The following is a 16,915-nucleotide window of genomic DNA, read 5'->3' on the forward strand; positions in this document are numbered from 1 at the left end:
CGAACCAAAACGACAACAATACTGCAAAGCAAAATTGTGAAGATACGGAAAATCAGCTGTGGAAACGTATTTCCAAAATTCAATATAATTTGAATTACTTGTACATGAAACAAGCTCGTTATGTTTATTTTTCAACAAAATATTACTTTGCAAATCTATTATTTCCATTTGGAATTCCGGCGGATAATTTTCAACGTCTTTAAGTGAAATGGAAAAAGGATTTGTGAAAAGTTTAATATTTTTGTTTTCCTCCTGGAAATCCTGAAATCTCGTAATAAATGAGCTTTGAAGAGACATTAAATTTTTAAACTTATCGTAATTTGGAACATTATTTAATTTGATGGCTAATTCCTTCATGAATTTAAAATGAGTGAGTTTTTTTTCATTAAAATCTGAATAAAAAAGTGATATTTTGTTTTTGAACGAGCTTACGTGGCTAACTAAGGTTGGAAAAATACAATCTTTTCCTTGTAATCTTAAATTTAATATGTTCAAATGTCCCATTATGTCCGCAAGGGAAGCTAAATCCCATAGCCTGTCTTCATTTTTCAACAGAGAGCACTCACTTAGCAATTCCTCATTCTCCCTCAAAAATTGCAAAACACACTCTTTCAAATTCCAAAATCTTGTCAGTGCATTCCCCTTGGACAACCACCGAACACTGCAATAAAGGAGTAATTCACCTGCCTCCTCCGTTTCTTCCTGAAAAAGTTCTCGGAATCGTCGTCGATTACTAGCTCGAGCATGTATTTTATTGATACACCGCGATACAGGCTCAATCACCGAGGATAGATCGAGGTCCTTGGCACATAACGCTTCTTGGTGGATTATACAATGGAATTTGAAAACATTTCTTCCTAAAAAGTTTTCAAGTAGCGTTGCAAATCCTTTGATTCGACCAACCATGGAAGGCGCTCTATCTGTACAAACCGACTCCAATTTCGACCACTCCACTTTGCTACCTTCAATAACATTTTTCACTTTTTTTTCAACATTTAAACTATTTTTAATTACCTCTTCTCCGTCGGAATATGGCTTTTTCTTGCGTGCTAATAACAGCGAGGGTTCATATGAAGTCTTCACCATTGTTTCCATTTCATTACTTCTTTTTTGGAACAAAGATTGTTGTCCGGCTAAATATTTTTTTTTCTTGGCGATGAATTCGGTTCGTAGGCATGATCCGACAGGATAATTGTTGGTGAAATCGCCATGAACTTGCTTTAATTAATTTGAAGTTAATTTTTTTTATTTTTCTTTTATTTTTCCAAAAAGTCCTCGCGTGCCACTTCTAAGACACCGCCGTGCCACACCGTGGCACGCGTGCCGTGGTTTGGCCACCCCTGTATTAGATGTTCTGTCGTTATCCATTCTTATAAGGTAAGGTGACCAAATAATAAAAGTGAAAAAACGGGAAACATCCAAGGAGCAGTAGCGCACCTACATAGAACACTTTTGTATCATAAAATCCATAAAAAGGACAAATTCATAAAATAAAAGAATTTTACAAAAACGTCAGAGCAATAATAAATACGACCAGCATTAAAACAAAAGCACTAAAAAACAAAGAGGAGAAACCGTATTTGAAGACAAACAGATCAGCAAATTATGGGAAGAATATTACGAAAAAATGCTATACTTATTACAAATTACGAAAGGCAAAAAAACATATGGAATGAATAGAAATCCGCTAAGAAGTAAGACTCTAAGTAAGATAACAAAGATGAACCTATATATTATAAGACCTTAATAAGACCTTTTGTTACATATGGGATTGAAACAACGATGATTAACAAGAAAGAGGAAGATATCCTTCTGAAATTTGAAAGAAAAATAATGAGAACAGTGCTGGACCAGAACATAACAAGATAGGGAGAAATAAGAATGACAACAAATTAATGTCCAAATTGAAGAATAATTAAAGATAGAAAATATAGATAGTCAGATAGATAAAATCAACCTAACGTAAATACGGGACATTTAGGCGTCCCGAGAGACTTCTTCGGGACCCCGGGACAAATCGTTAAAAAACGGGACAATCCCGTTTTTACGAGACGTTTGGTCACCCTATTATAAGGTGACCTGCCCAGCGCAATCTTTGTATTTTTGCATAATTTGCTGTAGAGTGTTCTTTGTAATATTGGTGTAACTCGTGGTTGAACCTTATTGCCCATAGGCCTACCATTGTCGCAAATGGGTCCCGATATCCTCGTTCATATATTTTGTTCAAAAGTATTAATAAGGTTTATTGTTTTCTCAGAAAACTTTTCTGACATGATGTTTCTACGCCATATGTTACTATTGGTCGTATGATAGTTTTCTATATTTTAAACTTTACTTCCCTATGGATGTTTTTGGAAGCAAACACCTGTGACAGAGAGAAGTATGCTTTGCTTACCAAGCATTATTCGCTTTCCTATTTCCTTCTCCTCGCTGCCGTCGTCAGTTATCTGTACATCCAAGTATGTGAGCAGGAGCGGATTTATTCATTAGTGGGCCCGGTACTAATTCTTGTAGAGGGCCCTACCCAACTCTTTTTTGACAAGGCACTTTAAAAATTAAAACAATATAAACTTCAGTACATTTAAAATTATGCAGAAGATACAAGGCTAAGACAAGGTAACGCTTTTTTCTTTGTTTATTTTCAACAAATGCTTTTATGACACTTTCAAAATCAACTTCCCCCAATACGTCATTCTCAATAGAGCAGATCGATAACGAAACTAATTACTAATTGTCGTCTTTGACGTTCTTCAGGTACTTTACTTGGTTGTAAACAAAAGCTTTACTTGTTGTTAAGCTTAAAGGGTAAAGTAGGTATATTTTATATTTCATTTCTTAACTTTATGGCACCCATTGAAAGACATGTATTTTTGTCAAACACCTTTAACTTTCAGAGCGATTTAAAAGCATTGTATTGTAAGATTTCCGAAAAGGAGATGTAAAAGTATACCTGCTAATCTGTTGCCATTTATGTCATGTCATAAAAGGGTGATTATCGGGTGTTCCTTTCCTTTTCTCTCAGAAAAAATATTATATGAAATTGTCAATACAACAATAATTTCAAAGTAATTTTTACAATAAATAAGAGGAGTTTGGTAGGGTAAGTACGACGGCGCGTCAGAATGCCAAATACGTAATTTTAGACAAATGTGTAGGTCTTCTGGGGGCCCCTTCAACCTGGGGGCCCGGTGCTATAGCACCTCTAGCCCCCCCCTAAATCCACCACTGTATGTGAGCTGTTTTACTACTTCAATATAGCGTCGTCTATAGGACTTGTCATTCACAGTCATTTGTTTCGAGCTTCTGTCATGTGTCGTCTAATATTAAGATATCTACGTTATACGTCTTTGGTTTGTATCATTGGTCATATGTACCAATAACGTATGACGTAGATATATTAATATTAGACGACACATGGCAAATGCTCGAAACAAATGACAATCGATGAAAAGCCCTATTGTCAAATTCTGCAAGTTTCGTTGTTTCCTTGCTTGTATTAGGGCTTTAGATTTATCTACGTACGTTTTATTGACGTTAGATAGTAGAAATAATATATGTATCCATCTTTTTATATTTGAGTTTTAATCGGGTACTGACATATTATACAAGCTAGGACTTGTCTAATTATCATTATTAGATAAGTAAATACAATATGATACAATGTAAGTGTTATCAAAATGTATGCTGATTCCCATGACGCTATATACTAGATCAGAGGTTCCCAACCAGTGTGCCGCGGCACACTGGTGTGTCCTGAAGTCCCTGTAGGTGTGCTGCGAAATTTTACCGTCTTTTTTACTAGTATTTACTTTGTTAATTCGCCGTGATAATAACTTTTTCCGACTATTTTTCATTGAATAAAACTTCTGTTCTGCGCTTGTCAATTATAGTGTTGCTTAGCCACATAGACAGTAGGTATACTTTGTCATATTAATTTACTATTTTAGTTGGGAATAAGCCACAAAATTTTGCACACTTTTTCGCAGCTATTGTTGCATACAGAAGTAAGATGATTATCTCGCGGACGTGTCCTTCAAAAATTTTGTGAACTTAAAGAGGAGCTGTTAGTATTTTTTACTTGTGAAGAGTCTGAATACGCTAATTTCCTTAGTGATGACACCTGGTGCACCAAAGTTGCGTTTTTGGCAAATATTTTTGGGAAATTGTATGTTTTAAATAAGGACATGCAGGGAAAACAAGGAAACATCCTCACCTCTACTGATAAAATCAGTTCCTTCCAGAAAAAGCTTTTACTGTGGATAAATAAAGTCAAGCCATGTGGGACATTTTTTAGTTAACAAGCAATTGCAATGTAGAACAAAATCTGGCAGACCTTTTTTTGAAAAGTCTTGGTAAGCTGAATGACAATATCAAAAAGTATTTTTCCGCAAATAGCCAGGAAATTTTGACATTCCTGTCAAAATTTCTTGAAGAAAAAGTCAGGACTTCCTTACTGTAAGGAAATGTCATTTCCTTACTGTAAGGAAATGATATTTCCGTACAGTTGTTAGTGTTCTATTTATAAGCGTCAAGTTTGACAATTCAACCTCAATACGTTTCCATAGTAACCCAAGTAATTTTATTAGGAATTTCAAAGCACCATTTATTTGGGAATAAAATTATCGCGTTTTTTTTAAATCAATCAATATCTGTCGAATTTTAAACGATTTGCGGAAAAATAGTATGTTTACCTCGTAGGAAAAGCCACATTCCTGGACTCTGTGTTGCTAAGTCTCGGCTTGCGCCTCGACTTGCAATCTTCACAGTCGTCTAGGAATGTTAAGCTTTTCCTACCTGGTAAACAATGTACTATTTCCACCTACCTCTACCGAAAGTATACTTTTCCGGACCTGATTGTAGGGAGCAAAGTTGTACTTTTCCTCCCTAAGGAGGAAAAGTAAAAGTGACGTCATGGTATTTCATTGATGAAATATAACTTATTGACGCCCTGTACAATATCTATTTTCTATTACGTAAGTATCTATACATTTTAACGTTTATTTATAAAACACCCTGTATTTTGCAGAATGGTAAAAAACAGTAAATTGTTATTTTGATTTAACAATGTTTACATTAATAATTTGACTTATATTTGACAGTTGACAGTTATATTGTACCTACTTGTTAGTTTTAGTTTTAATAAATTTTGTTGGTTAATTACATAAATAAATTAAGTAAAAATGAAAAATGACTTGTTATTAATTTGAGGAAGGTGGAAAAACCATATATATAACATGGGAGTAAAGTGCCTTTTCCTCCCTTGAATGATTACTGCCCTCCGCTACGCGTCGGGCAGTAAACTTCATTCTCGGACTCGGGAGGAAAAGTAGCACTTTCCTCCCTTGTTATACAAATAGCTATTCCCTCCCTCGATACGTCATCAATGGACTGGGTGCGAAATCCATACATCGAGTAGGTTTATGACATGGCCTTGTTCACTACTGATGAAGAGAATGAACTGATAGATATAGAAAACGACCGTGGACTTAAACTTAGGTAGGTACAGTTAAACTACTTGAAGAAGCAGAGACTCAGTCAACACTGAAGAAAATCAAAGTTAATATAGATGTTGCAACATTTTGGATTCCCCTCTTCAATGAATACCTATCCACTGGTCACAAAGAAAGCTATGAATGCAATACCGTTGTCCACCGTTGTCAACTTCTTATATCTGTGAATCTGCTTTCTCGTCGATGAACGCCATCAAGAAGAAAAATCGTTCACAGCTAAAATCTTTAGAGGACGACTTGAGGGTGTGCTTGTCTACAGTACCTCTGGAAATACGTCCTAAAAAGGATTTGAAGATTTTTTTATGAAGGGTCACCAAGCACAAATATCGCATTAGATATGGTGTCACTAGTTTTAATTAGACGGACATTCTGTTTTATATTCCATTATTTTTTATTATCAGTTCGTCTCTCTTAACATAAAATATAATATGTTTGTACTTAAGTGCATTAAAATTTTGTTTTCTTAATTTTCCTAATTCGTTTCCATAATGAGCAGAGCATTAACTCAATGAAATTATATTTTTAAAGAAAGTAATAGTAAAAAAATCACATAACAATACATTATGATTATACTCATTATAGAGATTATTTACCCAAGTGTGCCGTGGCTGAAGGAGTTTTTAAGTTAGGGTGCCTCAAGCTAAAAAAGGTTGGGAACCGCTGTACTAGATCTTGAAAATTCTTATCTAATCAGGATTTTCTATTTTATGATGAAAACAGCTGTAATATATCGAAACTTTTTGAAATGGTAGGTAAATCAAAACATTTGGTTAGGTTATGTTATTTACCAATATTTTGCAATGTTTTGTGACATTGTAATCGATAAGGCAATCTATCTATCTAATAAAAATAGCAATTTTGATAAGAATTGACAAGATATCAATATAATTTGTAATAATTATAAACAGTGACTGTCTCCTGTACTTTTAATTCCACTGTGACTCACAATAATTGGACTTTGACAGTCTGGCGAAGTCATCCATTACCTACGTACTATAGAAAATAATATAATCAGAAGATAATACTCAGAAAAACCAAACAAATAGAAAATTTGGAGTTTAACCATCTGTTTGACAAAAGTTTCCACATTTTTAGAAACTCGCATCGTCCGTTAAAACAACTTTATCCCTTTCAAAGATCCGTCTAATTATCCTTTTTTTACTCTTCTGGTGGTACTTTTTTTGGATATGGGATACCATAATGGCCAGTCTAGCCGCCCTTCTAAAAAGTTCGCTAGGACTATACTTACACCATTCATGTAAATTCAGCAGCCAGTTTTTTTCCCTCATGACCTCCATTCTTAGAGTTGCACAAGTTTGACTTGAATGTTTGAACTTGACTTGAGTTTGACTTAATTTCAAGTCAAACTCAAGTCAATCCTTCTGACAAATAATTCAAGTCAAGTCAAACTGGTCAATCGCACAGGTTTGAAAATTCAAACTGTTTGTCAAACTAGTTTGAAAGAGTTTGAAAAATAATTTATTTCGTAGATATATTTTTTTAACAATCCACGAGGAAAATAAAATTCCTGTAGATGGCTGTATACCATAAATCACAAAAAATACAGGATCCCTTGTAAAAGGTATATTTAAAAGACCCTAATAAGGGTTACATCACAAAACAAAACGTTTTGGGATTAACAAGTAATCCATCATCAGTGTTAAGCCAATAACATGCATGCGTGAGCCACCAAAAAGTTATGGGTAAAAACCCTTTAAAAGGTATAAGATCTTATATTATACTACATATTATGTTTAAAATAGTTGGATATTGCAAATATTCCTGAATATTACCCAGGGCAACAGAGGACTCTAACCCACGTGGATGTGATATGAGAGGTATGAACCTCACATATTAAAAGGTATAGTGTCTAAACTATACCTTTTAAAGGGTTTTTACCCATAACTTTTTGGTGGCTCACGCATGCATGTTATTGGCTTAACACTGATGATGGATTACTTGGTAATCCGAAAACGTTTTGTTTTGTGATAACGTTTCCATATATTGATATAAGACACTTAACGAACATAATAAGAATGAGAACAGGACATGGTATATTTGGAATTCATTTACATCGAATCAACATTAAAACACATCCATACTGTGAGTGTGGAGAGGAAAAAGATCTAGACCACATTTTTCTTCATTGTCCAATTAATAAAATAATTATTATTAGGGTCTTTTAAATATACCTTTTACAAAGGTAGATATATTTAAAAGGGTATTTAGCTCTATTTTATTATTTTTTTTATATATTTTTTTGTTGAGATAGACATGTCAGTTGCCAACTAAGATAAGAAATTTAATAATACATTGAGTGCCATATAAATCATCCTTTAGTTCCAATAATTTTAGTATTTGTTTCCCTCTACTCATTTTTAAAAATCATGTACAATAGAACACTGACGCTTTCACAGTAAATTATTTTAAGCACGCACAACAAAATTAAATAAAAAAAATACTAAATGAACAGTTTTTGGTTAAAATGGGATCTAGCTACATATTTTTATAATTTTCTGCTTTTATAACCCATAACAATAAACACCGCACCGGCACCGTCTTCAACGACAGGACGAAAGTCATAAAAAAAGGTTTAGGAAAGTTAAAAAGCAAGAAAACAAAGAACCTCAAAAATCTGTTTTCGTACCAACCCCTTTTTAAGCATGTTAATTCCTTGAAATTTTATGGTCAAATTTGAATTATCTACATTTTTTCAATACTAACGCCCCAGAATCTAACAGGGAATCGTAACATGTGGTGTGTACTAAAGTCAAGCTGCGTAAAGTGAAAGCAGTAGGTACTAACAGTATAAGTTGACCTGCACCTACAAAGCAGACTTTTGAAATTAAAAGTTGTACTGTTGGAATAAAATCAATATTTATACATGAAAAACAGGCTATTGATTTATACTCTTAGTACAGAAATGATTAATAAACATTCAAAATTCAAAATATAGAAGAATCCCGAAAGGTCCATTTTATGACTTATACTATATTCTTAGTACATAGCACGTTAGACATAATATAAAGATTTTATATAGATTATTTGTATTTTTCAATTTAATTATAAATAAACACAACATTTTCACTTTAAAAAAATTCCATCATTTTTTGACGGAAACTTCAAAATTAATGTACATTAATAGGGACAAAACTGTTATTCTGGCCAAACGCTTAGTTTAGCATAAACAGACCAAAGTGGGCGCTTATATTAGTCTACAATTGCGAAACTGTTATGAATGGCAGTTATGGATATGGCAGTTATGAATGGCAGTTAAGAATGGCAGTTATGAATATAGTCTTGTTATGCAAAACTAAAATCCCTTAATATACAGAATGTCGCTTGGTTTATTTTTGTTTTTCTTAGTAACCGTTAACGTGACAATAACAGGGATTTTTCCAAGATAGTTTTAGCTATGTGTCACCAGAATCCGCTGTTATCTCGATTTTAAAGAAATGGCGCTTGGTCGAGTTATGCATAACGTTGTCCTTTTAAATAATTAGTTCACTGTTTGTGATTTTATAACGCTGTTCTTTATTTTTATATAATAGAAGTATGTATGCACTTTTCAATTTTCATTGCTTTGAAATCACCTGCCACAACATCAAATAAATCAGTATATTTATTTTTCTCAATTAATACTGCTTCGACTATAGATTGTTTCTCTTAATTTTTGCAGTGGAAATACTTTCAATATCAGACTCAATTTGTCTTCTTCTTTTTCTTCTTCTTCTTCTTCTTCTTTTTCTTCTTCTTCTTCTTCTTCTTTAATTTGTTCTGGTACTTATTCTGAACCGAAAAATATCCAAATTCAGATATTATCTTCCAAAGCCACACACTTCAAAACGAACGTAATAAACAAGCCAAATATGGACGTCTAAAAAATATGAACTACAAACTAATTTGCGGAGTAGCAGAATACAGATTCAGACCTATCCAAATAAGTCACAACAAAATCCGTACGCTCTCAATTAGAATTGGAAATAATTACGTTGCCAATATGATATTCAAACTTCAAACTGTTTGAAGAAGTTTGATTTCAAGTCAAACCTAAAGATATCGAAATCAAGTCAAGTCAAACTTTTTTACAAAAAAAGTTTGATTTTCAAGTCAAGTCAAGTTTGTTGAATAAAATCAAACTAGTTTGACTTGATGCATCTCTATCCATTCTATTTATTGCTGTCACAACCACACACTATTTGTTTAATCTCTAAAGTACTTCCCCATTTCTTATTCTATCATATCAACCACGATATCTTTAAAATATGTCAATAACACCCCATCTCAAAGGCTTCACTATTGTTTATGTCCTTCTGTTTTCAAGCTCTTGCCAAAACACAATACAAATAAGTGGACCATAGAAAAAGTGGAAAAGATATAGGCGCCCATATATGCATCAACCAACCAAGATGAAGTCTCGGTTACAAAAGGACTTTCTGAGTATGTTAAAGACATTTTTATTCTACTTCTTTATCAGCTACAGTTATCAGTTATCGAAATACCAAATATTTACAGTACGACATTTCTTCAATACTGTTTCCCCAACAATAAGATCTCATTCCGGATATGTTTTCTTTAAAAGACCGTTATTGGTACAATATCAATCCAGTGGGTCGAGTCGTTGTTGCAGATCTGCCACTAACACTACTGTGTCATTAGCATAATATCTCATCTCCATTGACTACTACTACTTCTGTAATAATATCATTAAGAGCACCTTTACAATATACTCGTTGTAGAAGTTGAGCAAAAGAGAAGACGATACCTTAACGAACCCCCGAAGAATTGTTATCTCTTTGATCATTCGATTTTTGATTCTAACCATTGCTGTCTGATTTCGGTGTAGATTTAACCCTTTCAGCTCCTCTTTAATATTTCCAACCTCAGTTTCTGTGCCGGCTTGGCAATACATGCAACATGGGCATGAGTGCACCCAGGACAAGTATAAAAAGCAGGAAAGCTTTTCATTCACAGTCATTTGTTTCGACCGCCCTGAACTTGGCACCCTTAATGATAGCACCCTTCCAAATTTTTAGAGTTCTGAGCTTCTGTCATATTTATATTTCGTACACCTAATCCGGGTATATTAATATTATACACGGATTATACAACATATGACAGAAGCTCGAAACAACTGACAATCGATGACAGGGCCGCCGCTACCATGTGTGCAAAGTGTGCATCGCACACAGGCGGCCGATTATAGGGGCGGCCAAAAGCAGGCCATTGATGATAATACTTCCTTAAAACGAAAATAAATTAAAAAAATTAAATAGTAATCATTCAGATATTTCTATAAACTCTAATTATCCAAACAATCTAAACAAAAATGCCAGAAAATGTTATTTATTATATGAACTGCCCTTTTGCAGCTGTACTCATAAAGTAGTTCCGGGAATGCTTTTTAATTCAAAGTGGCTGGCGGTTTTCGGACTGTTTTTTTGAAAGATATTTTTATCTACGTGGCCCATATGCGATTTTTTCAAATTCTGAACATAATATTTGTTAAGAGAGTACGATACGACAATAGGGTACTTTCCGAGAATTTAGAGTTTGTTAAGTGTTTGCTAAGTTGCTCTCATTGAGTAATAAAAAATTCTTTTTTATTAGTCGATGGTTTAAAATTTTTTTTTTATTACTCGATGGTTGCTCTGTTATAAATATTGTTCCTTTATGCTTATGTATGATTATAGATGGGCTATAGTTCAGTCTAAGTTGATTATTTGATGATTTTAGACACGCTTTTGATAAACGATTTTGTTTGTAATATACATACATGTAGTAGTGTGCCCGTTTTTTTTTGCACACTACTGTATTTCAAATAGGCCTGGATCCCGCGTACCAAAAAAAAGTTGATTAATAGCAAGCTGAAAATTTGTTAATAGCTTAACGGTGTCTAGTCGGACAAACTTTGATGTACAGGAACACTGGAACAGGGGAAGTTTTAGTTGTGGATCAGTTTAAAAATTTGGAACGTCAGATTACGAAAACGTCCTATGCATTTTGTCGGACAGAACATCTAATTGATTTATTAACCTTTCATTAAAATCTTATGCAAAAATCACACCGCCATTACTAACCAACATGATTCCTGTCATTTGACATGTTCTTCGTGTTTCACTTATTAAAATGCCTAGTTGAGTCTGATTTTTGCATGAGAGTTTAATGAAATGGTAACAAATCAATTGGAAGTTATGTCCGACAAAATACATGGAAAGATTTTGTAGTCTGACGTTACAAATTTTTAACCTGTTCCACAATTAAAACTTCCCCTGTTCCAGTGTTCCCATACATCAAAGTTTGTCCGAATAGACACCGTTAAGCTATTAACAAATTTTCAGCTTGCTAATAATCAACTTTTTTATGGTACGCGGGATACAGCCTATATTATTTAAATATACAGTGAACACGTAAAGGTTGGAATAAATTCATTTTCTAGGCAATGGACGATTTTGGAAAAAAATCCCGAAACAAGTCAATTTTTATTTTTAAATTGCGACTTTTTGGCATATATATCATACTAGTGACGTCACCCATCTGGGCGTGATGACGTCATCGATGATTTTTTTAAATAGGAATATGGGTCGTGTGATAGCTCACTTGAAAGGTAATTCAATTCTCTATTCAGTAATATAACCATTAACATAATTATTTATACAGGGTGTCCAAAAAAAATTTTTTTTAGCTTAAATTTTTCTGACAAAAAGAAGAATAAAAGTAATTTATTTAATTCAAATACATTTTACTGCTCTCAGAAAACAGAAAAAAATGTTTATTTGAAAAATAATCATTGCTTTTCGCTTAAATTAAATGTTCAAACTGTCAAGAGAAAGGTGGGTGGCTGCTTTAATACTGAATTTAAGCAAAAGACAATATTTATTTGTCGAATAAACATTATTTCCTGTTTTCTGATAGGAGTAAAATGTATTTTCAATTAAATAAATTACACACATTCTTCTTTTTATGTCAATAAATTTAATCAAAAAAAAAATTTTTGTGTACCCTGTATAAACAATTATGTTAATGTTTACATTACTGAATAGAGAATTGCATTACCTTTCAAATGAGCTATCACAAGACCCCTATTCTCATTTAAAAAAATCGTAGATGACGCCATCACGCCCAGATGGGTGACGTCACTAGTATGATATATATGCCAAAAAGTCGCAATTTAAAAATAAAAATTGACCTGTTTCGGGATTTTTTTCCAAATTCGTCCATTCTCGAGAAAATGAATTTATTCCCACCTTTACGTGCTCACTGTATGTATTAGTAAACAATTAAGCATGCCGAATGTTGTAAGTAGTCTTGTAAGCAAAAATTTAGGTACACATGTAGGTATTCGTTCAAGATTGCATTTCTGTATATTATTATTGACATAATAATAACTTTTTTTTGGTACGCGGGATCCCGGTCTAAAAGTAACGTCGAGATCAGAGCAATTATTATTCATATACGCGTTACGGTTTCCTGCACATTTCTTTAAATACTGTACTAAATTTACAATCAAGATGCAGTAGAAATAAACAAACCAAGACACGTTAAATGCTACTAGGAGCACTCCCGAATCATAATTTACAATGTATGTTTATACTCTATATACAATGTGAATCCCAAATCATGATTTCCAAAGTTTATACATTGTAAATTATGATTTGGGAGTGCTCCTAGTAGCATTTAATGTGTCGTGGTTTGTTTATTTCTTCTGCATCTTGATTTCAGTATAGTACCTATGTTGAAACGACTGAAGTCTTGGAAAGGGGCGGCAAATATTACGTTGCACACGGGCGGCCAACACTTAAGCGGCGGCCCTAATCGATGAAAAGCCCTATAGTTGAGATTGAACTTTATTTGATCAGCACAAATTTAGAAAAAGGAAAGAGCCATAATTAAAAAATCTAGATGAAAAAAAAGCTGCACAGAACCCAGGTCACGAAAATATGTAGAATAATAAAATTAGTTGATACAGATACAAACAGGTACCCTGTACCTAGCTAAAGGTTTTTAACAGGTTTAAACATAATATTTATGTACATACTTATATGTATGTAGTAGTTTAGTCGCAACATCGGGGGTCTCGTGGACACTTTTAGTTCGCCGCGATTTGATGGTCGTATTATAGGTTTTTTGGGTCGCTGAATTTAATGGAAGTGGTCTGGAAGCCCAAATATGGTGCGCTTAATTGTTATTAACAAATTATGGTAAATTTAGGTGTTTTTCAGGAATTATTAGAAGCCCTGTAAATAAATTGATAGTGTTAAGGTCTTCTTTGGTGTATTTTTGGTCGCTGCATCGAATACGACTAATCGCGATTACTCAAAATGTGTTCTTATTTTGTTAATAGCCGAAAATCTCGAAGTGCGTTATCTACAGCAAGTTTGTTTATACGCTAAATCGATTGTCACATTTGATTCAGGACCAAAAATACACCAGAGAAGACCTTAACACTATCAATTTATTTACAGGGCTTCTAATAATTCCTGAAAAACACCTAATTTTACCATAATTTGTTAATAACAATTAAACGCGCCACATTTGGGCTTCCAGACCACTTCCATTGGATTTAGCGACCCAAAAAACCTATAATACCACCAACAAATCGCGGTGAGCTTAAAGTGCCCACGGGACCCCCAGAGCCGTGCGGTACATCTTTTTTTCAATATGATGCAAGTCTTCGAAATGCCGCCCCTTAAATATTATTGAAACTTGACTTTTATTTTTATTAAATGCAACTGCACAAAATGAACTAAAACTTATTTTAAAAACAACACATTATTTAAATTAAATGAAATAATAAATATGTATTAACATTAAATAATATTTACAAAAATTTCAATTTTATCCTTCTGACTATAATTTTGGTAAATTCGTCAGATTGGTGTAGTCTAAAGTAGCAGCTAGTGAGGGCTCTTGAAATGAGTGTTAAATTTTTTAGTTTTGTTTGTCTTATGGAGCTTCCTAAATTTTTAATTTTGAAAGACTTCTTTCACCACTAGCTACCAAGACAGGGAGTGTTAATAAAATTCTTAGTGATACAACTTATTAGTTCTTATGTTTGTATTTTATTATGTTGTATGTTTAATTTGCAATTTATATTAATTTTGTAATACATAATACCTATATTGGTTTTGTTTTTTATTTTAATTTTGTTTTAATTTGTTAACTTGTTTTTTAATATTGCCGATTTATCTAATTTCAGAAAATTGTATGTGTTATTGTTATTTTTTTGACTCTATGTAAGCTTCGTCTATAAAATTGTAAAATAGTTTATAATTTATGGAAGACTATGTACTGGGCCTGATGATGAGGCAACGAAAATATAAGCCTCGAAACCGGTTGCTCCACATTTTTTAACATAAATTAAATACAAACTCAAAGATTGCGAGTATTGACTTAATTTATATCCAATAGTATAATGGACTCACATTGGCGACCCTTTCATGATTTATCTTCCTTTGTTAAGAGCTCATCCACAGATTTTTCGTAATCAAATTGACGCTTTTTTCTCCTGGTTCGAATTTTATTTGCAGCTGAAAATTTGAATTTATATCAAGATTTTCTTCAATTTCATTAGCAGTAATTTTCTTTAAGTCATAGCCAGATTGTCTGCAACTTTTCATTTTTTTCTATAGTTTCTGACAACACAACATTTTTACACAATCTGACAAATTTATAGTTACCTACTTGTTGCAACATCTTCGAGACTGAATTTATATGACATAAAATATAATGCCAAAGAACTACACCGCATATAAATTTATAATTTTTAATATTTTTTGCTAATCCTAGTGCTTTAACTTTAGTTTCTGATTTCTGAATCTTTGTTGACTTCTATTATTTCGAATGAGGTATCATATCTTTCACAAACTTGAAATCTTAAAGCCTTAAATGTTTTAATGCATCTATTTGACTTGACCATCTAGTATCACTCGACGGCTTTAGAGTTGTAAAACATGTTTTTTCGGAACTTCCCAACGCTTTGTATAATTAGAAAAAAAGTTTACAGTTCTTGTGTAATACAAAAAGGGTTGTTGTTTCTGTAGAAGAAGACGCTTTCTTTACTTTTAAAACTAAGTTTAAAGAGTGGCATGCGCAGGGCACGTAAAAAGCCCTCTGATATTTTTCAAGTGTTCTATTTTGCACACCCTATCTTATTCCTATGATTATTTTTATGTATTTTGATTTTACTGATTATGCCGCCCCCTTATGATGCCGCCTGATGCGACTGCCTCACCGCATCATAGCACCGCACGGCCCTGGGGACCCCCTATGATGTTGCGACTAGACTATAGTGAGATTATATTATTGCATTAAATAATAAATATAATATAATATTTACGTTTTATAGGTATGTACCTGCATAAACTTTTGTAGGTACTGCATGGCATGTCATATATTGTTGTAATATTGGCAAATCTTAAAATACCTATAGATACAAATTACCAAATAATTATCTAGGTGAGGGTAACTTTGATATATTATACTGAATACAATTACTGAAGACAATGTTACTAATAATTTAATAACATAAACAATTTAATAACAGACAATTCTTTTTAGCAATAAAAAGATTAAGATAAACTCACCTGCAGAAAAATGCCAAGACTTGACAGATTTAACTATTGGTTTATTAACACTTACAACGTCTTCGTTGGCCATGACCAAAGATGCCAAAAACCAAATTGAATAGTACACGCAAAATTCAAAACTTGCCATTGTAAAACACTAAGTCTTGTTTATTACTACAAAACCGAGCTTTTCTTGTATATTAATTTTGTTTTTAAGTCCAACTAAAACGTCAACAAATCATATATATAATCGGGAAGTATTTGAAATAATATCTAAGTTTATCCGCACTTTTGTCTATTGTTTGGCATTTTCGATTTATCCGCGAAGAGTTGTAAACCGAGAGAAACGCAAGAAGACCACTCTGGCCTACAACGAGTTCGTCGTTCGCTGAACCTTTGACTGAACTGAACTGAATGTATTTCGTGGTGCGCTGGCTTCGCTCACTTCACTTGGCTTGGCTTATTAGAAGAGGCCCCACTTAGCTACTCTTGAGTAGAGATTTCTGTAGTGTTGCAGTGCTGTTGCATAGGCTCTTGAGGGTCCTAAAGCTGGCCATGCATGCATGTATCGAAGTAAGAAATTTAAATATGGTATTTTTGATATCTGCAATATGTAATTAGTTTATATTTTGTCAAATAAGTACATAGATAGGTTGAGTGCCAAGCCAAACTTTAGAGATTTTTAAAAATTTAGCATTTGTGGTTTTTTCAATACCTTTACATATTTTTTCTGTATAGAAAAAAAAAAGAATGTGTGTACTTTGTACGCACGTAAGAAGTTATACTTCTATTATATGATTTCAACCAGTGGCGGCTCGTGATTTTTACAATAGGGGA

At 33.2% G+C, this 16,915-nt stretch overlaps 1 protein-coding gene across 2 annotated transcripts in view; it reads right to left on the minus strand.

Annotated features, from left to right (window-relative positions):
* The window catches only part of LOC126887198 (uncharacterized), a 185,924-nt gene extending 169,448 nt beyond the window's left edge, over positions 1 to 16,476 (minus strand). For both annotated transcript variants that reach the window (XR_007698979.1, XM_050654593.1), the window contains exon 1: positions 16,097 to 16,476. Coding sequence is in view for 1 of the 2 variants with exons in the window: in XM_050654593.1 (XP_050510550.1) it covers positions 16,097 to 16,226 (130 nt within the window). In the remaining variant the exon portion in view is untranslated. The remainder of the gene's footprint in view (positions 1 to 16,096) is intronic.
* Positions 16,477 to 16,915: the final 439 nt, after the last annotated feature.

Source organism: Diabrotica virgifera, chromosome 6 (genome assembly GCF_917563875.1).
Source record: "Diabrotica virgifera virgifera chromosome 6, PGI_DIABVI_V3a".
NCBI lineage: Eukaryota > Metazoa > Arthropoda > Insecta > Coleoptera > Chrysomelidae > Diabrotica > Diabrotica virgifera.